At 50.6% G+C, this 23,998-nt stretch overlaps 3 protein-coding genes and 1 long non-coding RNA gene across 10 annotated transcripts in view; 2 read left to right on the top strand and 2 right to left on the bottom strand.

The window, feature by feature from the left end:
- Positions 1-5,437, top strand: part of Cers5 (ceramide synthase 5) — a 38,351-nt gene extending 32,914 nt beyond the window's left edge. For 2 of the 4 annotated variants that reach the window (NM_001439989.1, NM_001108993.2), the window contains 5 exon segments: positions 802-930; positions 1,024-1,130; positions 1,723-1,879; positions 2,713-2,820; positions 3,600-5,437. In NM_001439989.1, coding sequence (NP_001426918.1) covers positions 802-930; positions 1,024-1,130; positions 1,723-1,879; positions 2,713-2,820; positions 3,600-3,812 — 714 coding nt within the window. In that variant the 3' untranslated portion in view covers positions 3,813-5,437. 4 annotated transcript variants of the gene reach the window in all.
- A 4,980-nt stretch (positions 5,438-10,417) lies between these two features.
- Positions 10,418-12,757, bottom strand: Cox14 (cytochrome c oxidase assembly factor COX14). 2 transcript variants are annotated; one of them, XM_087559026.1, is made up of 2 exons: positions 12,290-12,361; positions 10,418-11,064 (listed from the first exon to the last, which is right to left on the bottom strand). In XM_087559026.1, the coding sequence occupies exon 2, from the start codon at positions 11,054-11,056 to the stop codon at positions 10,883-10,885; it is 174 nt and encodes a 57-aa protein (XP_087415152.1). In that variant the 5' UTR covers positions 11,057-11,064; positions 12,290-12,361; the 3' UTR covers positions 10,418-10,882. The 2 variants fall into 2 exon arrangements, with proteins under 2 accessions (XP_087415152.1, NP_001364010.1); NM_001377081.1 differs by lacking the exon at positions 12,290-12,361 and adding an exon at positions 12,647-12,757 and having other exon boundaries at positions 10,661-11,064.
- Positions 12,758-13,452: 695 nt separating this feature from the next.
- Positions 13,453-21,073, bottom strand: Gpd1 (glycerol-3-phosphate dehydrogenase 1). 2 transcript variants are annotated; one of them, NM_022215.2, is made up of 8 exons: positions 21,012-21,064; positions 20,323-20,500; positions 19,379-19,519; positions 18,606-18,744; positions 17,972-18,084; positions 16,446-16,679; positions 16,063-16,169; positions 13,453-15,312 (listed from the first exon to the last, which is right to left on the bottom strand). In NM_022215.2, the coding sequence occupies exons 1-8, from the start codon at positions 21,050-21,052 to the stop codon at positions 15,216-15,218; spliced, it is 1,050 nt and encodes a 349-aa protein (NP_071551.2). In that variant the 5' UTR covers positions 21,053-21,064; the 3' UTR covers positions 13,453-15,215. The 2 variants fall into 2 exon arrangements, with proteins under 2 accessions (NP_071551.2, XP_087415012.1); XM_087558886.1 differs by lacking the exons at positions 13,453-15,312; positions 16,063-16,169; positions 16,446-16,679 and having other exon boundaries at positions 18,042-18,118; positions 18,341-18,744; positions 21,012-21,073.
- A 1,150-nt stretch (positions 21,074-22,223) lies between these two features.
- On the top strand, positions 22,224-23,936 carry LOC148004980 (uncharacterized). 2 transcript variants are annotated; one of them, XR_015626024.1, is made up of 2 exons: positions 22,224-22,366; positions 23,271-23,936. It is a non-coding gene; the product is annotated as an uncharacterized LOC148004980 (long non-coding RNA). The 2 variants fall into 2 exon arrangements; XR_015626023.1 differs by lacking the exon at positions 22,224-22,366 and adding an exon at positions 22,367-22,628.
- The last annotated feature ends 62 nt before the right edge of the window (positions 23,937-23,998 follow it).

The raw sequence follows: 23,998 nt of genomic DNA, 5'->3' as shown, positions 1-23,998 counted from the left end.
AATAGGTGTAGTGGAAGCCAAGTACATCACTGAAACAGGGGGCAGAGAAAGTGCCCTAGGAGCCCTCAGCCAGCCAGTGTAGCCTTCAGATGACGGCCCCCTCTCACCTACCTCCAGCTGGGCCCTGCCATCCCTAAAGTTCCACAGCCTCCCAAGATAGTGCCACCAGTGGGCAAAGAGCCTGTGGACACTTCACTTCTACACCGAATCGTGTAACAACTGTTGCAGAGTGCCTCAGGGTCAGTTTGGCCTATGAACTCAAGAAAGACAGACTTAAACCTCAAAGCCTTAACTATTTGCAGTAAGATGAATTCTTGGTGGGTAGAGGCACAGCACCTTAATCTCCAGACAGGCGAATCTCTGAGCTCGAGGCCACCTGCAGAGTGGATTCCAGGACAGCCAGAGCCATACAGAGAACCCTGTCTCGAAAAACAAGACTGGGGTTGGGGATTTAGCTCAGTGGTAGAGCGCTTGCCTAGGAAGCGCAAGGCCCTGGGTTCGGTCCCCAGCTCCGGAAAAAAAGAACCAAAAAAAAAAAGAAAAAGAAAAAGAAAAACAAGACAGCAACCAAGCTGATGAATTGCAGCTAATCAGCCGTTCTCTGGAGTTAACTCCAGTTGTGTGTGTCCTGTGTTGAGTTCAGGGCCCGCAGCGGCCAGAAGAGGGTGCTGTGGAGCTAGAGCTGACAAACAGTTGAGGTGCTTGCTCTTAGGCACTGAGGGGTGCACAGGTTAAGACTCTGGGGACAGCAGCTGGTTGGTTTGCACAGCCTGTCCTTTGCTGCCCTCCCTCCCTCCCCAGGACTTCCTGATGATGTTTATGCATCATTTGATCGCCGTCACGCTCATCAGTTTCTCCTACATCAACAACATGGTGCGAGTGGGAGCCATCATCTTGTGTCTGCATGACTCCGCCGACTCCTTGCTAGAAGTAAGAGCCCATCCTGATGGTCGGGATTCCTATCTCCTTTTCTTGACATGTGAAGACTGACTTTGTCCCCAACTCATTTTTATCTTTGTCTAGGCTGCCAAGCTGGCCAATTACGCCAGACAGGAGCGGCTCTGTAACACCCTCTTTGTGATCTTTGGTGCAGCTTTTATGGTTACTCGTCTAGGGATCTTCCCTTTGTGGTAAGTCTCAAGGCTGTGAGCTGTGGCAGGTATTGACAGTACCTCTGCCAGCCTAGGTTTTCCAGTCTCCTCTTGCCAGTCGAACACTGAGACCCATGTGCTCTGGACTCTGCAGGACCTCGGCTGCTGTATGCAGTGTCTCCAGTGAGCCCGCACCCCTCCTCTGCCCTCTTCCTCATCCTGACCAGCACAGACATGTGCATGCATGTCCCTTCTACAATCTTGACCTTGACTAAAGTCAATGCTCTTAGAATTTCTTGCTTTGTATCAGCAAATCAGTTACCCACTGTCCTCTGTACCTGAGCCTCAAAACCATTCCCAGGATACAGGCCTACTGCCACCCTGACTGTGAAGTGATTGACAGTAAGATACCCCGTCACTTCCTAAGACTCCATCTCTTCCTCTTGTCTCAGAAGGTAAAAAACACCGTCGGTGTCTTCCTTTTCTCTTTCATTCCCTATGGAAGAACTATCCCTGTCACTGCAACAGAGAGAGTGTGCAGGAGGAGGACAGAGGATCCGGGTCCTGGCCGTCGTCTCTTCTCGTCTGCCTCACTTGACTCTACAGTTTGACTGTTGTCTCCTTCTTCTAGGATTCTGAACACAACCCTCTTTGAGAGCTGGGAGATTATTGGGCCCTTTCCTTCCTGGTGGCTCTTCAATGGCCTCCTCCTGATCCTACAGATGTTGCATGTCATCTGGTCCTACCTAATCGCACGAACTGCTTTTAAAGCCTTGGTCCGGGGCAAGGTAAGGAGGAAGCAGCCTACTTTCTTTGGACCATGCAGAAACATGGCTCTGACTCTGCAGACGTCTGCCCAGCCTGGGAGCCTCAGCTACACAAGTAGGCTAGGGTGCAGCTCGGTCACCATGATGTAATGCCGAGGGAATGCTGAGTTTGATACAGAACCAGCACGGTGGCCTACGTATGCCTGTTACCCCTGTGCTAGGGAGATGGAGCCGGAAAATCACAAGTGCAGGTTGTCCTTTGCTGCCTGACAAGTCTGAGGCCATCCTGGAATACTTGGCAAAAAACAAAAGGGTGGCCGTTGATGTGGAGCTGCAGATGCAAACTGGAAAGCCAGAGGGTTGGGCTGTCTAGGAATGATGTAAAAGTCTCTAGTTAAGCGAAGGCAGCTTTACACAGGATTGGTCTCTAAACATCTGCCTCACTCACTGGTTGAAGCCAGAGTCTTCAATAAACACTGAAGTGTTATATGTTTTAGTGCAAAAGTCACAAAGATAGCCCTGTCTTTTAAGACAGTGTGGAAAGCTGAGCCCGGGGTCTCATGCGTTCTGTCTAGCTAGTTCCATCCCCGAGAGGGGCCATTTAATCTAGAACATAATTGAAATTTGCAAGTTCTAAAGCAGTCACACTGGATCAAGCCAGAAAGCTGTCAGTTGTGCAGAGTCCCAAGTGGGATGGTCTCTCCAGACCGCACGCACAATGGGTGTAGCCTGGGTATTTATTCTCTTGTCATTGTTCTTGATGGCTGTAATTGGTTTCAGAACTTGTATGTGTGCCTGGGCATCTTGCAGCTACTGGACATCTCTCTTCCTCCCTGCGTTTCTCTCCTGACTAGGTGACCTACCCAGGAGGGATTAGCCCCGGCTCTGTACCCTCTGCTCTTTTCTCACCTCCTTCCTCTTTTCTATGCCTGGTGGCAGCTGGACAGTCCCATCCTCTGCATGTAAGTGCACTTCTGTGCTTCTGGTGTTGAGAAGCACCTGTCTGAACGGCTCTCCCTCCAGCTGTACTTCCTGTCCCATCTGTCTTAGAATGTGTTCACTCACCTAACCTACGTGACTGTTGTTGACTGGAGCTGAGGTGACCAGATTCCGTCCCCAAATTAAGTCTAGTCTGTAATGTGGTTTGCCTTTGAACCTGTCCTTACGTCACTCTGGAGACATCATGCCCTCTGGGAATTCCCTAGACATTTCTCTGAGTTGAGAGTCAACTGCAGTCACACACCATCTAAACCAACCGCCCTTCCTTTATAACAGCAGCAGCAGGGGCCATGTTCCTTCCTACTAAATGCTCTTTAAATAACATGCGTCTGTCACTGTTTGTATGTTACAGGGGTCACACCACACACACACACACACACACACACACACACACACACACACACACACACACACACACACACACACGTCACTGAGTTTTCTTTCCTTTTATGGCCCAATACAGAGAAACAGAATTTGAAGCACTCTCATATGCAGGTGACTCATTGGAAATGCTGCCCTAATCCACACCTCTCATTTGAAATACAAAACAAAGGGCAAAGCCACCGGGTCAGTAGGATTGGGAAGGCTCCACACTGCCGGCCCATTCCTGGCTTTACAGTGGCCTGGGGAAGCCAGTGACAGCTGTCACCTGAACCCAGACAGGCAAGAGAGTGGGCTCTCCTGGGCTTCTGTGACTATGGGAAAGTATCATGTTTGCTGTGCTTCGTTCTGTCCCACTCAGGTGTCTAAGGATGACCGCAGTGATGTAGAAAGCAGCTCAGAGGAAGATGAGACCACACACACGAACAACCTCTCTGGCAGCAGTTCCAGCAACGGTGCCAACTGCATGAACGGCCGCATGGGAGGCAGCCACTTGGCTGAGGAGCAGGGGACTTGTAAAGCCGCTGGCAACCTACACTTTGGGGCCTCCCCACGTATACACTCCTGTGACTAGAGGGACCGCCAGGCACTGAGGAGAATCTGAGAAACAAATGTTTTTGTGTTTTAAAGAAACTCTGCCATTTTGTATTTAATGCCCTGGTCCTTCAGTGACATCACTGGCTCTTTGTCTGTGTGTCTGTGCGTCTGTACATGTGCATCATGCATGTGGATGAGCGTCATCCACTAGGTTGGGCACAAGGCTGGATTACTAGTCAGTGTCTGGTCACTTCTGAATCACCTCCGGTCCAGCGTTCGCTGTATCTTGAGTTAAGCTGTCTCCCAACCAGCTGTGTCCTCTTTCCGTGGCTCTTGAGACTCTTCAGTTCCTGGTCCATGGAAGTCAGTGGTGCGGCCACTTGGCTCCAGCACTTGGAGACTGTTCTTTTGGAGGAGGAAGTAATTTTCACCTGATGGAACACTCTGGATAGACACCAGGATCACTGTAGCCACATGCCCCCTTCCTGCCACCCAACAGTGTCAGGGACAGCCACTGACGCCCTGCTGCTTATTCAATGGTACGCGGGGAGGGGAGGGGAGGGGAGGGTGAGCTGAGATTCGGAGAACAGCAACCACTGGTTGTGCTGTTAATGATTTTATACTATTGTTTATTCTTCTGTGATTAAAGTGTTTCAACCCTCTACTGTCTGTCTCTTTAGTAACTATCCCTGCTGCAGCTTTGGCTGCCTGAGCCTCCTCAGTGCTGAGGTCATAGACATGCTCCATGATTAGGAAGTTTTCCATGGGCTGGAGAGTTCTTGCAGAGGACCCAGCTCTGGTCTCTAGCCCTGATACAGGGTTTTAATGTAGACATATTTAATTGGTGTGCTAGCAGGTTTTATATCAACTTGACACAAGTTATAGTCACTTTGAAAAGAGGGACCCTCAGATGAGAAAACTCCCCTAGATTGGCCAGTGGGCAAGCCTATATAGAGCATTTTCTTAACTGATGATTGACTGGGGGCAGGCAGCCCATTGTGGGTATGGGGCCATCCCTGAACTGTTGGTCCTGGGGTTTATGAGGAAGCAGAGCAAGCCATGGGGAGCAAGCCAAGGGCAGCACCCTCCATGACCTCTGCATGAGCTCCTGCCTCCAGGTCCCTGCCCTATGTGAGTTCCTGCCCAGACTTGCTTCTGTGATGGACAATGCAGTGGAAGTGTAAGCTGAATAAACCCATTCTTCCCCAAGTTGCCTTAGTTTGTGGTGTTTTTGTCCCAGCAATGGTGACCCTAAGACATGGCCACAGCAGCTTAATAGCTCAGCAAACAGTCATGGACCAGAGTAAAAGAGTTTGCTGGGAAGCCAAGGTTTGTCAGGGTGCCTGTTCTCTCATCTGTTATCACAGAACTTACTACATCATGTTTGAACATGTCGTAAATGAGCCCACCATGTCTATGTAGTTCTTATTTTTCTCATGTGGTAACTATATTCCAGAGCGATTTTCTGCTTAGTGATCATTTAGATTATAAAAACATTTCTAGAGGGTGTGCTCGTGGAGGTGTTAGTGTGGCAATGAAGTAAAAGTTGAAAGTTGTGTGTGATTTAATGCCTGTAACCCAAACACTTGAGAGGCTGAAACATGAGTTTGGGGTCAGCCTGAGTTACAGAGATGTTGTCATAATAAAGGAAATGGAGCAGAACTGGACAGATGTACTACTCCTTCAGAGAACCCATCGAGTCTCTTCCCAGCCCCCACGGGGGCCCACAAACATCTAATTCCAGCTCCAGTGTCTGACACTCCTGGGTACATGTGCATATGTACACACACACACACACACACACACACACACACACACACACACAGTTAAAAATATAAAGACAAGACTGGGTATGGAGAAATGAAGTTCTACATAGTCATTTTGTCGGAGCTAATCAGAAAGGCTAAGACAGTCTTTAGTTCTTCAACCAGCCATGTTGACTATCAGTGTGAAACACGAGTGACAGTGCTTTTGAAAGTCAAGGATACATAAATCTTACCTTCAGGAACTTGTTTAATTGCAGTCTGGATTGACTGGCATGGAAGTTGTAATCTCACAGTAGATGCAACCAAGTAGTCCAACAACCAAAAACAGTAGCTAAGGTGTAGCTCCTACCACACGGTAACGACATGCTCAAGAAGCTGGGTTTGGTTCTTTGACTGCTTAGAAAGGGATTCCTCTCATCCATCCATAAAGGAACTCAAGACTTCTGAAAGCCAGATGCAGTGGCCTACATCTTTGCTCCAGCACTCAGAAGGTAGAGGCGGGCAGAGCCCTGAGTCTCGGGCCAGTCCATCCAGGGGTTCATAGTAAGACGTCTACAGCAGACACAGAACTGTGTTTTTTAACTTTATAATTTGGGTCGGGTGTGTGTGTGGTGAGAACAGGGGCTGGACTGGGTGTGTGCCTTTGAAGGGTGTATTTTGTCCCTCTCTTTCATCCTTGTTTCCTGGCTACTGTGATAGCAGAATCATCACTGTACCCCATGTTCCCTTCCATGATGGCTCTGAACAGCAGAGCCAAGTACCATGGACTCAAACACGAGCCTGTTAGAACCGCCTTTCTTCCCTGGCCCCAGCCCTTTCCCTGTTACTGGACTGTCTTTTAAAGCTGTTTACTTATTGTATGTACAAGTGAATGTACAAATCAGTGTAGAAATCAGGACGACTTCTAGGACTCGGTTCCTTCCTTCCACCATGGGCTCCAGAGCTCGGATGCGAGTCATCGGGCATGCACAGTGAGTTTATTCCTGTTGAACCACCCCAGCAGCCCGAGTTATCAGTTTTAACTCAGGAAAGGACGCATTACATATTCTAGGTCCGGGTATTTATCATTACCGTGTGTGTGCACACATAAACATGACATGCAGACCTCGAAGGGCAACTTTGTAGAGTCCACTTGTGGCCTCCCACGTTCATGTGGGGCCTGAGGATTGAACTCAGGGCACCAGGCATGAGCAGCTGGCATCTTTACCCTCTCCTCTGAGCCGTTCAGAGTCTGTTGGTGGCGAAGACCAGATAATCTGAGATCAGTATCTTTTTTGTTTGTATGTATGTATGTATGTATGTATGTTTTTGCCTGCGAGCATGTTGTATATTCTGTACATGACAGAATGTGATGTCAGATCCCCTGGAACTGGAGTTACAGACAGTTGTAAGCCTCCATGTGGGTGCTGGGAACCAAACCCAGGTTCTCTAGAAGAGCAGCCAGTGCTTCTAACCACTGAGCCTCTCTTCAGCCTCCCCCCCCCCCCCCGTTGTCTATTGAATTCAAACCAAAGGCCTCCTCCCCACCCACCCCCCAGGAGCCATGTTAAGTCATCTTTCTCAGTTTCCAATTCTGGCTTTTATGTTTCTTTCTTGGAAGCTTGTCTGTTTCTGGATGCTTGTCTCAGTATATCTGAGAATGCATTAAGCTAGAACTTGCCTACACTCCTACATAATTCCATTCCTTTTCTTCTCTACAGGATTCTATTTCTGGGTTTGTTTTTTTTTTTCCCATTATTTTAAGCTTCATTTAAGGTACTAGAGAGATAGCTCAGTGGCCATGGTGCTAGGATTGAAACCAGGTCATCTGCAAGAGCAGCCAGTGCTCTTAAACTGCTGAGCCATTTATCCAGTCCCTAATTTTTTACTTATTTTGAGACAGGGTCTCGGCATGTAGCTTTGGCTAGCCTGAAACTTCCACTGTAGACCAGGCTGGCCTCAAACTCAATCCTAACTTCTGCATCCTAAATTCTGGGATTAGAGGTAAGTGCTACTATGCCAGTGACTGTCATTTTTATTAGGAAAACAAAATAAAAAACCCCGTAGTTTGAGACACAGTCTCACTTAGTCATGGCTTCCCTGGAACTCTCTATGTAGACTAGATTGGCTTCAAATTCAGAGACCTGCCTGCTTCTGCTTCAAGTGCTGGGGTTAAAGGCTCGAACACCATGGTCACACTCACCTACACTTTAAATTTTTATTTTATCTTATGTCTATGAGTGCACTGTCGCTGTCTTCAGATACACCAGAAGAGGGCATCAGATCCCATTACAGATGGTTGTGAGCTACCACGTGGTTACTGGAAGAGCAGCCAGTGCTCTTAACCACTGAGCCATCTCTCCAGCCCCTCACCTACACTTTAAATCTTGACAAAAGTAATACCGAAATTAAAGATGTTTTTGATGCTGACCCAGGGTAAATATATTTTTAAATATTCCATCTGCTGGTTTATTTTTCACATATATTTTCAGGATACTTTTGTTTGACTTAGGGCCTCTGTGTAGCACTGGGACTCTGTTCTACATGGGAAACCTGCCTGCCTCTGCCTCCTGAGAGCTGAGATTAAAAGCGTGCACCTCCGTGTGTGGCAACCAGAGAATGACTTTCAAGAGCTTGTTCTCTCTTTCCACCATGTGAGTCCCAGGAATCAAACTTAGGTTGTCATCTTGGTGGAGGCAAACACTTTTACCCACTGAGCCATCTTGCTGACATTTGACATATTTTTCTAAGTTAGAAATTAAATATCGGGGGTAGGGGGCTCCAAAAAAAAATTAAATATCTTCTATGTCACATTACATAGTCTTTTCTAAAATTTCATCACATCTTTCATAGAGATAGAAACATGGACATACTTTAATCTATCTATCTATCTATCTATCTATCTATCTATCTATTGAAAAGCCTAGATCTTTCATTCTTTGGGATGGCCAGTCTGAGAGCAGCCAGTTGGTGTTTGAATACTACTTCCTGCTGCTTCTAGTAGACAGCCCTACTTCACTCTGTTACCTTTTTTTTTTTTGCTTCTGAGACAGGGTTGTTCCAGGCTGGCCTGGAACTCTCAGAGACCACACCCCCCAGCCCCTTTGCCTCCTTTAGTGCTGGAACTAAAGACAGGTGCCATCCATCATACCTGCCAAGTGTCACGATTCAGAAATGAACAAACTGTATGTTTGTACTCTAACTGGTTTTACCTGCTTCTCTCCAATGGGCTGGGCACTGCAATGTATAGACCCATAAACCAATTGACATCAAATTAAAAAAAAAAAAAAACTTTAAAAAGAAAAGGTTGGGCTGGAGAGATGGCTCAGTGGTTAAGAGCACTGACTGCTCTTCCAGAGGTCCTGAGTTCAATTCCTAGCGGCTACAGCCATCTATAATGAGATCCAATGCCTTCTTCCTGCATGTGGGTGTACATGCAGATAGGGCACTCATACATTAAACAAATCTTTTTAAAAAGTAGTTTTGTTTCTAGGGACAAGGTTTCTGTGTAGCCCTGGCTGCCCTGGAACTCACTCTGTAGTCCAGGCTGGTCTTGAACTCAGAACCTCTGCCTCTGCCTCTGCCTCCTTAGTACTATGAATAAGGGCATGTGCTAGCACTGCCCAGCTAATTAAACTTTTTAAGATTTTTATGTGTACGGGTGTTTTTCCTGCACGTATATCCGCACCATGTGCGTGCAGTGCCCAGGATGGCCAGAAGAGGGAGTCCTATCTTTTAAGTCTGGATCACCGATGGTTCATTATCGCCAGTGGGTGCTGGGAAGTGAACCTGGGTCCTCTGCCAGAGCCAAGTGCTCTCACGTCTTTGTTAGGTATGGGTTTGTAATGTAGAAAATAATAAAAATGCAACTGTACTCTCCACTCCCAAGGAGCAGAGGCAGAAGGGTCACTGCAAGGTCAAGGCAAGAGACTCGGACTCAGAAAAACTAAGTATGGCTGAGGCTTTACTTGAACATATTTTTTTTTAACATTTATTTGGTGGGGTCACACAGACCATGCTCTGTCCATCATGCAGGTGTCCAGGATCAAATTCAGGTCGTCAGGTTTGGCGATCAGCTCCCACTGAGCCACCTTCTGAATCATCTGTCCTTCTCTGTTAGAGCTACGTGCAGACTCACTACGCTCTAAGCAGCAGGGTTCAAAATCCACCCTTCTGCTGCTGGCTTCAAATGAACTGTCTTACATGATAGCCAGCAACCCTTCCTTTGTGAGCTAGCCCCCTTCCACATCTGTCTTCGCTGAGCCAGAGGTACATGAATGGCCGTGCTGACCAGAGCACCCCGTTCCTTAGACGTACTAGTCCGTCAGACATGGTCCCTTGCACAGGGAGTTTTCAAGGGTCTTCTGTAACATAAATGCTAGGACAGAGGCTGGAGGTGTGTCTCAGCAGTAGAGTGCATGCTTATGTACAGTACGCACAAGGTTCCCGTGTCCTCTGACCAAAACTGTTAGGCAAATACGCAAAAGCAGATTTCCCCTATGATACTACTGCTAAAACTCGGTGTCTAGATTCACGGTGATGAACACTAAGGCCCAGAAACCCCAGAATGGCCCGCATAGGCTCATCAATTTGATATTTGGTCTCCAAATGGTAGAACAGTTTGGGAAGAGTTGAGAATGTGACCTTGTCAGAAGGGGTGTGTCCCCAGGGGGATGGTTTTGAGGTTTCATAAACCAGCCATTCCCAGATAGCTCTTGCCTTATGCCTATGGACCAGATGTAAGTCCTCAGCTTCTCCAGGGCCATGGCTGCCGGCCTGCTGCCACGCTTCCTACCATGGTGGTCGTGGACCCCTCTGAGACTATATACCCCAAATAAACCCTTCTCTGAGGTGACTTCAGAGGTGTCTTGGTGTCTTCACAGCAACAAGAAAGGTATTGCTAGACATGATGGCGCAGGCCTTTAATTCCAACACGTGGGAGGTACAGGCAAGAGAATCTCTTAGTTCAAGCTAGCCTAGTCTTTTTTATAGAGTCCCAGGACAGCTAGGGCCACATAAAGAGACCCTGTCTTGAACAAACAAAATAAGACAGAGACCAGGCTTTAGAGAACTCAAGGTCCCCACCTCTATGATCCATACACTCTTTGGGTACATAGAAACACTAAACACAAACAAAGCAAAATATTTAATCTCTGTATTGAACCTCACCCTCACGTTCCCATTTACTTTGATGGCCTCCATAAATCATCAAAATGACACAAGCCAGCAGTACCACAGAAACCACGGCAGGTTTGAAAGGCATCGTGGCCTAGTTCTCGCCACGGATGGCATTCCGGGAGGTCTTTTCCCGTTTCATGCCTCATGCCTCATGCGTCGGCTGCGCCAAAGGAAGAGCTGAGCTCTACAGGACTCCTGAGGTCTTCTGCTCTTCCGCGGCCTGGCGCCTGGCACTGCGCAGCTGGAGGTAATGGTAGGCTCGTACGCTGCAGAGGTAGCCCCCGTACACAGTGAGGAGCATCATCGAGGCAGAGAAGGTCTTGTAGCCAATGTCGGCTAGCTGCTTGGCAGACGGCATGTCTTTCCCTACAAAGACAGGTCGGAGTTGGTCTGCAGGACAGGCCCCACCCTTCCAGAGACCCCTTCCTTATTCTCACCTTCACCTCATCGATGCACCCTATGCTGGTGACCCCTGTGGCTGCTCTTACAAGGGTTAAGCATGGCCGTTTCAGAGCTCTGACTCAAAATGACTACACCTGAGGTGCAGAAGGCAGGAAACCGGTGCATACGACGCCATCAGAGCTGACACGGGCTCTCCTTATTTGTGCTTAAAAGGTGACCAGCCCACTCAGACTGTGCTGGGAATCAAACCCGGGTCCTCTGGAAGAACAGCTAGTGCTCTTAACTGCTGAGCCATCCCTCCAGCCTCAGAATCATATTTTATTTAATAAGACTGCTGATTACAGTAGTCAAATTCTACCCTCAGGTCAGGACCTGAAGATAGACTTGAGGATGTGTGTTTGTGTGTGTGTGGCAGGGGGGTGTGTGTGCATGTAATGTCCTCCCTGCAGAGTGTGGGGTCACTTCACTCCGGTGAAAGTTTAGTTCCTCTTGTTCACTGATGGAGAAGATCTGAGTATGATTTAAAGTGGGATGTTAGTGTGGCAGGCACAAACCCCAGAACTGCATTAAACGGAGCATATGCTGGAAATCCCAGCACTCAGGATTCCGAATCCTAAGTTCAAAATCGTCCTAAGCCATTTAATAAATCTCAAGCCAGTATGAGCTACATGAGACCCTATCCAAAAAAGGGGTGGGGGTGGGGGGGATAGTGAAACAAACAGAAGCACATCCAGGATAGCCTCAAAAGGCAAACATGTAAACAACAGCAACAATAAAATCCTGAAATTAGAAGCCCAGGTACAAGGATCAATTCTGGAAATAAATGGAACTCTTGAGATTGGCAAGTTTTCATCTGCCGGGCATCCTTCACAAAAACAGTTAGGAATGGACTGCGGGTTTCAGAAAAACATGGGATTAATCGTGATAAATGCCACAGGGTATGGTTTGTAAGAGTTTATATGACTCTTCGATTTTCTGCCCTCTAAATGTTGAGAGAAGCTCAAGGCTCACGCTTCTGGAAAATTCTGAGCCCCTCGTGATAGACTGGGTTCGATCTGAACACTGCCCAGTGAATCAAACACACACACACACACACACACACACACACCCCTAATAAGTCACCCGAGCTGAGCTGCTGTCACAACTTCTGACTAACGGAGCCTATAAAGGTAAGCTATGAACCCCATACCCTGTTAGATCACAGAAGGTGGCGAGGACCGCAGAGAAGCGGCTGTAAGGGACCGTGAGGAGCTGGCGGAAGGCTGTGGGGTTGGGGCGGTCTTATTTAGAAGGGAGGTCAAGGTCATGACAGCCTGGGACCCGGCAGGAGCTAGCACAGCGCACGGTCCCGGAACCGCGCGCTCTCAAGGAAACAGGCGCGCGATGCGCGGAGCAGGGGAGTGCAGTGCGGTGGACAGGGGAACGGAGGGGCACGGAGCAAGGAGGCGGAGCACGGAGCGGAGGTGCGCGGTGCGGTGCGCAGAGCAGCTGAGCGGGCGAGGGAGAGGGGAAACAGGGGAGTCTGGCCGCCCGGCCCGCGGCCTACCTGCAGACTGCAACTCGGCCTCGTCAGAGCGATTCCTGCTCAGTCAGAGTCGCGCGACCGCAACAGAGAAAGGCAGACACCAACACGGTGCGCCTCAGACACTGGTGACCGACCCAACACCCCTGCGAAAACTCGCCCACTAAGGAGAGAGCCAGCCTTGAACTTCCGATTTCCGCCTCCCTCTTACGCACGCTCAGTCTAGTCTTCCTCTCGGAAAGGCCCATTGAATTCTGGGGGTTGTGGTTCTGCTCCAGCAAATGCGCTCCTTGGAAAACCGGAAAATTTTTAGCTCAAAATCAGCCAATCCGCAGTCTACGATCAGTTGCGTAAACTGTAGCTAGGTAGATCCTCGGGATCCTCCAGCTTTGGGCCGCGCGCCCCCTAGCGCCTGAAGTGGCCCTTTACAGGGTGATCTGGAGGTGGCCGACTTCAGGTAGGGACTGGACCAGCACTAACAAGTGAGGCCACAGAATGGGGGTTGAGGTGGGGAAGAGGGGGGCATGTTTGACTCACTAATGTTTCTGTCTTGTGCGCGACCTCCTCGTAGGCAAGCGATGTGACAGAGCCTCTAAGAAACGCTGAGAAGACTGGCTGACAGCTTGGGTGGAGGAGGGGATACGAGGCACAAGAGGGGAGAGGGAGAAAAGGAGGGAGCAAATTGGACGCCAATGCTGATTGATGCCCGAGTTGTGGCTGCTATTAAATAGGGATGATCTTTTTTTCCACTTCTTGTCTTACATTGAGTAAAACATGCATGCAGTGATACATGACCCCACGTGCTGCCACATAAACTACAACTCTTCCAGTTTCTGGAAAAAACACACTTTATTGGGTAGACAAGTGGCCTGACAGAAGGCCTCAGATTCACAGTTGACTGAGCAAACATAGGTTAAGGTGTTGGAATCTGTCTGCATCCCGCCCCAGCCTCCTGGGAAACAGCTCTGAATTGAGTCATGCGTGGGAGGGTTCCGACCCAGTTGGGATCGATGACAGGGCTCCCCCACTTCACCTTTCCCAATGGCTCTGACCTTCATTGATAAGACTGAATTCTTAAAGGCTAGGAGCGGAGAGGGGCCTGGCACTCCGATGTGTTAGTTTAATAGCAAGCTGGCCAGAGACACCGTGTGCCAGTTGCTGCCACACGCGAAATGGAGACCCCTGGTGGAGGGAGAAACCTCTCAGCTCCCGGAGACTATTTATAGCTAGGGCTCCAGGCTGCTGATCTGTGACATTCTCCTGCTGCCACCAAACCTTGGAAAGGGGCCAGTACAAGGCATACTCCCATCCCCCTGCTGCTTTCCCTCACCCCAGGGCAGGCTCTTTTCAATTGTTTCTTCCCTCGAGTTCCCCAGCTCCTGATGTGTGCTGTGCTTATGGTCTCATGAGGACCTTGTCCCAAGGGCAGCTGGCTTTGGCCTTTCAAGGCCCACCAACCATTGTGGAAACCTGCTGAACCTTGAGCTGCTCCTTGGCTCCAAGCCTATACAGATACTTGGTAGCGCTCTGGCTGTTTGAAAACAGCGGAAAGACACACTGGCTTGGGCAAGAGGAAAGGGTAGAGTCAAGAATACGGGTTGAAGGAGCTGTGGAAGATAAGCTATGAATCCTACATTCTGTTAGACATGAAGTCAGTGATGGGGACAACCCTGAGAAGAAAGATATGGGGTTCGGATGCCTTTTTTAAAGGCGTCAGCAGTTGGAGGGGCTGGCTGGCGCTTCTCATAGCCAGAGCTCCTGACTAGGGAGGTGGACAAATCAGAAGGTCAGGGGAGCCTGAGCCATCTGAGCCTGCTATGAAGAAGTGTAGCTCTGTCAGCAGATTGAGTTCCTGCTCCCCAAAGAGGGTGCTGGCAGCTGGGTGCAGCAAGGGAGAGCTCGGAAAGGTCACACAGGGTGGGGAGGTCCTGGCAAAGCTCTAGGGACCAGGAAGTCTCTGGGAAGAATGGAGGCCCCGGGGCCAGAAATGCCAGTGTGGAGCTCTCTTGTGCCAGAGTAGCCTGGAGGAAGGGGAAGCAGAGGCTTCTGAGGTGGCAAATGTTGCTAGGAGAAGTTAGAAGGGAGTTGTTTGAGAGCTTTGTATTTTGTTAGCAAACAGTGAGATCATTGATGCTGCGTGGGGCCTAGCAGAGGTCGGCCAAAAGGGTCTCTGGGGTCTGCATCAGCTCAGGCGTCCAGACCCTTCCCTTGGCAGCCCTTGCCTCATCTTTCCTGTGGCTAAAGAACTTCTTCAGTCACTTAACGGGACAGATTCCCAGTGTGTGTGAGGCAGTAACCAGCAACCCTTGACTTGGCGCCTTCCCTTCCCCCAACTGCACCCCTAGAGCAGGCAGCATTGGGGCTTGGTTCCACACCTCCCAGAGGACGTGGAGGAAGCGTGGTGTGGTTCTGCGAGAGGCCGCAGGTTCCACAGCAATCTCCAGGTATGTGGCCGAGCCCCACAGCCTCCTGTCCCCAGGGTCCTTCAGAGAGGACTCTGCTGGATGGGAAGTCCTGGAGACTGGTGGTGTCACACGCTTCTGCTTGTCTCCCTTGGGGCAAAGGCGCTGTCTGTCTTGGGCTCTGGCCGAATTCACATGTGCTCTGGGTGGTTCTGCAGGCAGCAGATGAACTCACCCACTGGCTGGCCCTCATAGCACACTTTGTACACCGCGGTGAACAAGGGAAACCTAGAGAGAGAAGGAGCCTCAGCTCATGTCCCTACCCTCGGTCCACCCTCAACACCCATGCCCACCTCGGTCCAGACTCAAGGCTAACTCACCACTTCCCTAGGCCAGCTCTCAGTTGCTACCCACCGGGACTCTGAATTCCCAGCCCTGGAATTTAGGGTCAGGTTGCCACCCACCCTCATCTTAGCATACTGCACTTGCCCGTCTGACTCAGGCTTTAAATCCTTCCTGGTTTTTGATGAGTAACCCATTTAACTCTCCGGACCTCAGTGTCATTGGTTATAAAATGAGTCCAGTATGATACGGTAGCAAGGATGTGGTTTATATGCTGGTGTACTACGCCAGCTATTTCTTGTCTTCCCCCGCGTGGCTAGTCCCTGCATCCAAAGCCATGAGCTGCTCTTTTGATCCTGTGCTACCTGGGAAGGAGGACCCTGAAGCAGAGCCCATCCTCAGCACCCAGGACAGGGGTAGGGGACAGAAATGGTGATTTTAAGGGAATGTAGGAAGAGGTAGAACAGTCAGGTGAGGTTTCCTGTCCTGGAACTCCAACGTCCAAGGGCGGGCAGGGGACAGGGAGGAAAGAGCCAAAGGGGCCAGGCAGCTAGTGGAAAGACCGCTAGAGTGAGGGTGAACTGGCTGAACATAGTCGGCACCCCAGACGCTCCAAGCTCTCTGTCCATCGCACACGTGGAGAGGGGCGGCAACCACCCTGGGACTCCTCCCCCAAGGGCTTTGGCGAACACTCACTTGTCCACGAGGCCCTTGTGTTGGAGGATGCTGTGCAGCTCCCGGGCTGTCTGGGGCCCCTGTAGCTTCTGCCCGTTCAGCATCTCTTTCTCCAGCTGCTCAATGGACTGTGTGAAGAGGGTGCCACGAGAAGGGAAGTGGGAGGGGGCGCTACGTGGGCAGGAAGGTCGGGTGGGAGGTGGGGTCTTGAGGGGGTGGAGGAGAAGTAGAACCGTTCCAATCTCTCCTTCCCTGTGGTTGAACCCAGGGCCTCAAGCGGACTCTGTATAGGAGTGCTCTACCGCTGAGCCACATTCCAGCCCCTGCCTTCTGAGACAGGGTCTGGTTGCCCCGCCACCTCCCTACAAATCACCCCTCCTCCACCTTGGCATCTCCCTGCCTACCTTTCCGGTGCGAGCGAAGGCCTCTGCCACCTTGCGGTTCCGCCCCCCGTAGCAGGTCGTGATGAGGTCAGCGACCCCACAGCTCTCCAGGAAGGTGGCGGAGGACACAGAGCCACTGCAGAAGAGCTTGGCGAAGGCGATCATCTCCATGAGCCCCAGCCGGATCACTGCCGCCTTGGTGTTGTCACCGAAGCCAAGCCCGTCACAGAAGCCAGCCCCAACAGCCACTATATTCTTTGAGGAGTAGAGGACATGGGTAGAAAGTTGCCTCTCCAGAGGCTCTACTTGGAGCCTTCTGCACCTCCCTGTGCTGCCTGTATCGGCCTTGACACACCCATCAATGAACAATGACGTGGCCTCTTAAACTAAGTCTTCCCCTTTCTCCTTCCCCAAGTGCTGTGTGCCTTCCCAAACCCATGTCAGTGTGCATGCGTGTGCATGTGTGGGTGCCTGTGCGCGCGCCTGTGTATGTGCATTGCATGCTCGTGGGCGTGTGTGTGCGTGCATGCGTGCGTAGATATCTGTGTGCCTGTGTGTGGAAGTGACTGACATGGTTTTTCTCAATTACTCTCCACTATTCTTATTATTTACTTATTATTAATTTGCCAGATGGTCTCACCATATTACTTTAGCTGGCCTAGAAATCTGTGTAGACCAGACTGGCCTCAAACTCACAGAGAACCACCTGCCTCTGCCTCCTGAGTAATGGGATTAAAGGCTCGCTTTACAAGGCCCAGAAAAACTTTTTTTTTTTTTTTTTTTTTTTGTGATAGCATCTCTCGGCGAGCTTGGAGCTCACTAGTTGAGCTTGACTGTCTGTCCAGGAACCTCATGCCTCTGCTTCCTCACTGCTGAAATAACCAGTGTGCCACTGAGCCTAGCTCCTCAACATGGCTTCTGGGGATCAATTCAAGCCTTTAGGCTTGTGTGACAAGCACTTTACCAACAGAGTCATCTCCCTGCCCTGGCTGACCTGGAACTGAAGAGATCTGCCTCCCTCTGCCTTCTAAGTGCCGGGATTAAAGGGGTGCACACCTCCACCACCTCTTGGCACTTTTTCTTAATTTCTATCTCATATTTATCCTTGACATTCCCTGTGAAGAGTCACACCTCCTCTCCTTTTTAGAGTATCACAGTATCTCACTATGTAGTCCCTGACCAGCCACAAAGTTACAGAGATCCACCTTCCCCTCCCCAGTGCTGGGATTCAAGACACCGGCCACCATAGTTCTGGCCATCGACACACTGAACATCTTGTGTCCTATTAACCTGGAATCTCTTCACATTGGACCATCACAGGGACTCGAGGCTATGCCTCTCACAGGAGGTCTAAGGGGTGGAAGAAGGACCCACTGCTGAACAGTTACAAGTCAGTAACTGGACCCTCTGGCCTTACTTCTACGGGTTTTCTGTGTGTGCACCAATGGAGACGTTGCCCAAGTACAAGAGTTGGTTCCAGCCACCCGGAAGAGCTCAGCTGGGCCCTCTGGCAGGCTTCTCCTCGCTCTAAAGCTGTATCCTCTCACCTTCAAGGCCCCACAGATCTCCACTGTGTCCACCTCTTGTACCACGGTGATGCGGAAGTTGGGTGTTTGCATCAGCTCCTTCAGGAGCTGTCCCTGAGCAGGGTCCTTGCAGCCTAAAGTAGAGAAGGGGTAATCTTTGAGGACAACCTCTTATTTTGATCCTTTTTTTTTTTTAAATTTTTTTTTAAATTTTTTTTATTTATTCATTTATTATATATAAGTACACTGTAGCTGTCTTCAGATACACCAGAAGAGGGCATCAGATCTCTTTACAGATGGTTGTGAGCCACCATGTGGTTGCTGGGAATTGAACTCATGACCTCTGGAAGAGCAGTCGGGTGCTCTTAACCGCTGAGCCATCTCTCCAGCCCTCTTATTTTGATCCTTAAGATGGTCTCTTGGGCTCTTGCTGTGTTGCCTAGGCTGACCCAGACCCTGGGCTCAAAGAAACCCTCCTGCTTCAGTCTCCTGAGAAGCTGGGGTGACAGGTGCATGGCACAAGCAACCACCCAACTGCCCCTCACACCAGCCAAAGCAAGACTCACAGCCCCACCCCCCGATATCCCAGGCTCCCCTCCCATCGGACAGCTAAGGGCTTGGGCAGCAGCTAGGGCGGTGTGTACAGGGGTCTCACCAATGGTCGTCTCACAGAACTTCTCTTCAGCCACCTCACTGGCAATGTTGGCCCCCATCAGCACGCTCATAGGGATGCCAAGGCTCTCCCCAATCACTTCAGAGATGAGTTTCAGTCCATTGGGGCCCTCGTCTATCCCCTGGGCAGGGCAGAGGGTGGAGCTCAGGTAAGCTGTCCTTCAGACCCATCTGGTACCCTCTCTAGAGATCCTGCCCCAATCCCATCTAGCCCTGACTTGCTGTGAGAACAGCAGGTAACAGTGGCCAACCCATCCCATTGACTCCCTCCCACACTCTTATCCAACCTACCTCTTAGAAGCATCGTATGCCCCTAAGGAGCCCCCTAGACATCCCAAGCCACTTCCTTTCTAAGACATCTACCTCTATCTCATCTTCATCAAGTGACCCAGCACCACACACACACACACACACACACACACACACACACACACTCACACTCACACACTCTCTGTCTCTCTCTTTCTCTCCACCCCAACACTCTCTGCCTCCTTCCTCCCCCCTTTCTGGTACTAGGGATTGAACTCAGGACCTCGTGCACGCTAGGCAAATTCTCCACCACTAAAGCCACACTTCCACTAAAGCCACACTTCCAGCCTCAGCTGCTTTCTTTACTCTCTCCAAAGCCAATCCCTCCCATGTCCGGGGTTCTCAGCCTCTTTCCTGTATATTCTTTTCTGTGCTCTTCTATCTACCCCCCAAAACCCGTAATAGTTAGCAGCACCTCATCCCCAAACACCGAGGCTTCCCTGGTACCTTAATAAGAGATATGCCAATAGTATTGGCTTTCAAGTGGCCCTTGAGCTGGTCACAGATCTTGCCAATGAACTGATGGGGTACCACAAAAACCAGGATGTCAGCACCTGTTGCAGCCTGGACGACATCTGGGACAGCCACCTGTGGGGAGAGCAGGTCATGTGCCTGTTAGACCTCTCCTAGTCCCAAGGCGGACGGACCCCTTTTGGAATATCTTCAAGCCAGTGTTAGGGGAGGGAGGCTGTTTGAGACTGAACTGGAAATATCCTAACTTCTTGTATTCCCTGTCCCCAGCTCTCCTGGGTCACTGAGCCTTCCTAGAACACGCCTCCTCCACACAGCCACACTCTTAGCCCTTGGCCATGGGTCAGTGAAGACGGCCAAAGGCAGCCTAGGCTTGGCAAGAGAAGAGGCCAACTAAGATTTCATCACTGTGTCTTAGGGGCCTTTACTTGGCAGCGGCAGCCCCGGTCTCCCTGCCTATTCCCTAGTCCCCCTTTCTAGGTGAGGAGAGCACCATATGGATTTGACCAAAGACCGAAAGTCCAACGATCAGCCTTCAAATGTGCTAATAGCCAGTGAATGAGTAACGAGATTAGAGTTCAGAGCAGGCACGAGAGGTTGGACCCCGAGTCCAGGGGCCTGAGAACCAGCCTTTGGTTGCCACGGAGACCAACTCCCCCACACCCCGCTTTCCCACCTAAGCACCTCTAAGGGGTGATACATTCAGATTCCAGAAAGAGTCCAAAGGAACAATTTAGGGGCTGCATGGGGGTACTCCAGGCCTAGGGCAGTCCACCTGCTGCTCCACCAGACCAGCTGGCATTTAAAGTGGCTTCCTGCCCTCCTTTCAGGAGGAGGCATCTCGAAGTCAGTTTTGAGTGTTGACTGCGGGGGACACCCCTTCCTTGCCACGCTCTCTTCTCACAGCGGTTGGAACTTACCACATTAGGGGGCAGCTTGTGCCCCGGCAGGTATTTCACATTCTCGTGTTGCGTGTTGATGATCTCAGTTAACTTTCTGCCCCCGATGTCTTCCTCAAACACCCACATGGTCACCCGTGGATCAAAGTGTGCCAGTTGGCTGGCATTACTACCCACGATCTTGGCAATGGCTGAGCCCCTGGCAGGAGAGGAAGCACGGGAAAGTAGAGTAGGGTGAGAGGGAGGAGGGGGGTAGCACCTCAAAAAGTTTGTTGGATTTTTTTTTAACCTCCCCGCCTCTCATGTCACTCCACCCCCTTGCTCCCACCCTGATCGCCTATGGTAAATGTGCCTCCCACCGCGACTGGCAATAGAGAGACGATTCTGTCTACCCAGTCTTTGCTGCTGGTGAAGTGGGCTAGCCTTCCCACACTACACAGGCAGCTCCTTGGGCAGGGAAGGCGGCAGCACTTAGCTCACCTTCCTCTGGCGAGCAGGTGCAGCTGCCCAGCAGGCACAGCCGGGAGGTTGGGCACAGTCTGTCCTGTGCGCCGCCTAAGCACTGGAGACAGCAGCCGGAGTCCGGCCCGCTCCTGAGCGCATTTCCCATCCTCTGCCTGCTTCCTGCTCATCCAGCCTCCCTTTGGGGAGCCCCTCAGCCCTCGGAGAAACCTTCCCTCCCCCCCCATGCCCTTCATAGAACCGCTTACCAGTTGCCGGAGCCTACGATGCAGACTTTCTTGCCAGCCATGGTGCTGCTTCTTGCTTCTCTGCCCCGGCGGGTGTGGGCTCTGAGTATTTAACTCCACCACACGTGGGTGCAGCCAAGCTCCGCCCCTGAAGTGGCCCAGAGGCTGGCACCCAGGGACAGGGAGTCTGGCCTGGAGAAAGGGGAGTAAAGGGTACAGACGTGTGGGGAACAGGACTGAAGCTGAGACCAGCTTTTCTTCCCGTTTGCAGCTGACGGTGCCAGCCAGTTTCTTTCCTCGACTGGCTTCAGCTTAGTCCCCCCACCTACGTCTTGTCTTGTGTCTGTTCAGGAAAACAGTCCCCACTATGCTTCAGTCTCCAGCACTGAAATAAACTGCAACTAACAGGGCAGGCATGGTGTTGTGAGTCTTTAATCCCAGTACTTGGGAAGCAGAGGCAAGAGGGTCTCAGTGAATTTGAGGCCAGTCTGGGCGACAAAGTGAGACTCTGTCTAAATAAATAAATAAATAAACAAACAAACAAACACACACACGAGCATCAGTGCTTTGGTGCACCCCCGACCAAGGATTAAAATATCCTGGGAGAAACTAGACATAATGGTGCACCCCTTAATCCCATAATCCCAGAACTCAGGAGGCAGAGGTAGGTGGACCTCTGTGAGTTCAAGGCCAGCCTGGCTTACAGAACGAGTTCCCAGACAGAGGGGGTTTCACAGAGAAACCCTACCTTGAAAAACTAAAAACGGGCTGGAGAGATGGCTCAATGGTTAAGAGCTCTGACTGTTCTTCCAGAGGTCCTGAGTTCAAATCCCAGCAACCACATGGTGGCTCACAACCATCTGTAATGAGATCTGATTCCCTCTTCTGGTGTGTCTGAAAACAACTACAGTGTACTTATATATAATAAATAAATCTTTAAAAAAATAAAAAAGAACAAGGTTCTTATTAGTCAGGGTTTTCTAGAGTCATAGAACGTATGGGTAGTCTCTATACAGTAAGGGGATTTGTTGATGACTTACAGTCTGTAGTCCAACTCCCCAACAACGGTCAGCAGCAGCTGTGAATGGAAGTCCAAGGATCTAGCAGTGGCTCAGTCCCACATGGCAGGCAGGCGAAGAGTGAGTCTTCCTCCTTCCAATGTCCTTATATAGGCCTCCAGCAGAAGGTGTGGCCCAGATTAAAGATGTGTACCCCCACGCCTGGATCTGGGACTTGCTTTGTCCCAGATGACCTTGAACTCAGAGAGCTCCTTGCTTTTTAGTCTCCTGGGATTCATAGCCACTTTGCCTCAAGATCTCCATGCCAAGATCCAGATCAGAAACTTGTATCTCCCAGCCTCAAGATCAGGATCACAGGTGAGCCTTCCAGTTCTGGATTGTAGTTCATTCCAGATATAGTCAAGTTGACAACCAGGAACAGCCACTACAGTCATCGTGGTTACTCACAGGCCAGGGACTCACAGTGAGCCCCTTCACCTCAGATAATCCCCATTTGAAGGTCTCTAAAGGGAAGGCAGGAAGGAAGGGCAAAGGTAGAACCACTGATGCCACATGGCCCAGAGTCCTTCCAGGCTTCAGAAAGGGCAGAAGGCGGTGACCAGCATACACACTGTCCTGGGTAAGCTTGATCTTCCTTCAATTCTTCTCTCAAGGCTCTGCCTGTCCTACAGGAACCCTTAAAATAGCTAGTTTACAGACACTAGACAGCAGAAGAGAAGCCAGAGTTACAGCAGCAGCTTCCAAAACTCAAGGGTAGCCATGTCTCCTGAGCTTTGTGGTCTCTGATGCTCATGTGTGACTTTGGGGGAGGGGAGAATGGCAGGCCCACATCTAGCAGTTTGAGCACCATGGCATCCACAGACATCTGTTTGACTAAGAGGAGGAGCTCGGGTTTCCAAGCCACTCCGGAAAGCTCAGTGCAGGCTCCTCACCCTCTGGAGCTGCACCTTGACCCACAGGGCAGACGCCAACCACTGTATGCTCATGTGCAGACCTCCTGGCTTGGCACACCACGAATGGAGTGTTGTCATCCTCCAGGCTACCACCGGCCAGTAACAGTAATCGGCACTAGGTTAGAGGGGAGTGCTGACAGCACTAAGAAAAAGTGGGTAGGAGGTAACGACTGGAAGCGTGTCTCTTCCCCCCACCCCCACCCCGGATCAGGGATTACACAGAAGCAGCCTATCGTGGTCAAAAGGCCAGGCAGTCTGTGATGGGGACAAACTCGAAATCAATCAGTGGTTGTTTTTTCTTCTACCAGATTCTGCCTAATGTGGAGCTGTCCTCCCACAGACCACTCCTTTATCACACTGGCACCGAGATGAAGGCGCCAGTGCCAGGCTGCCAGCTGGGAGCACTGATTACGAGGGCTGGAAGAGAAAGGATGTTCCTGCCCCTGGCACGTATGATAGGAACATGAAAGAATGGGCATTTATGCCTGAAATGGGTGCCTTGTTTTTGCCTAAATACTCCCGTCTCTTTTTGCCCCGACAGCCTATTCGGTTGTGTAGAGAGACCAAGCACGTGGCTATTCACACAGGAATAAAGGGATGCTCGGCACAGGAAGTTTTCTGTCCCACCAAAGCTTCTCTAAGAGCAAGCTGGACAGTGTCTGCTTGGAATTAATGACTCATCAGCCACTCATCACACGTGCAATTAGACTGGGTAAAAACAGATGCCGGTTCAGTGCCTTGATACCTGCTTCCTCTGTTCCGGGTTATAACGCCTCTTTTTAACCCTCTCAACTCAGACAATCCAGCATGCCCTGCACTGGCAGACAACACTACTCAGCAGATATCCAGCTACTCAATGGGCAAGATTCTTTTTGTGTGTGTGAAACGGGGTCTTTGTAATCCTGGCTGGCCTGGAACTCAGAGGTTCTGCCTCTGCCTCCCTGGTGCTGAGATTAAAGGCCGGTATCAATGAACTGCACGGATGGGTGAGATTTTTTAGCAGTGACTTCAGGGTGTGACAGTCGCTCGTTCAGTG

Source organism: Rattus norvegicus, chromosome 7, assembly GCF_021556685.1.
Source record: "Rattus norvegicus strain SHRSP/BbbUtx chromosome 7, alternate assembly SHRSP_T2T, whole genome shotgun sequence".
Taxonomy (NCBI): domain Eukaryota; kingdom Metazoa; phylum Chordata; class Mammalia; order Rodentia; family Muridae; genus Rattus; species Rattus norvegicus.
This window is presented reverse-complemented; position numbering and strand designations above follow the sequence as displayed.

What these genes read in the sequence shown, in the direction of transcription:
- Cox14 (NM_001377081.1), bottom strand. Translation starts at nt 11,056, where the DNA reads ATGCCGTCTGCCAAGCAGCTAGCCGACATTGGCTACAAGACCTTCTCT.
- Gpd1 (NM_022215.2), bottom strand. Translation starts at nt 21,052, where the DNA reads ATGGCTGGCAAGAAAGTCTGCATCGTAGGCTCCGGCAACTG. An exon ending in ATCGTAGGCTCCGGCAACTG is followed by an intron (nt 20,501 to 21,011) that starts GTAAGCGGTTCT and finishes CTCTCCTGCCAG; the next exon opens with GGGCTCAGCCATTGCCAAGA. An exon ending in CCTTCGCTCGCACCGGAAAG is followed by an intron (nt 16,170 to 16,445) that starts GTAGGCAGGGAG and finishes CTCTTCACACAG; the next exon opens with TCCATTGAGCAGCTGGAGAA.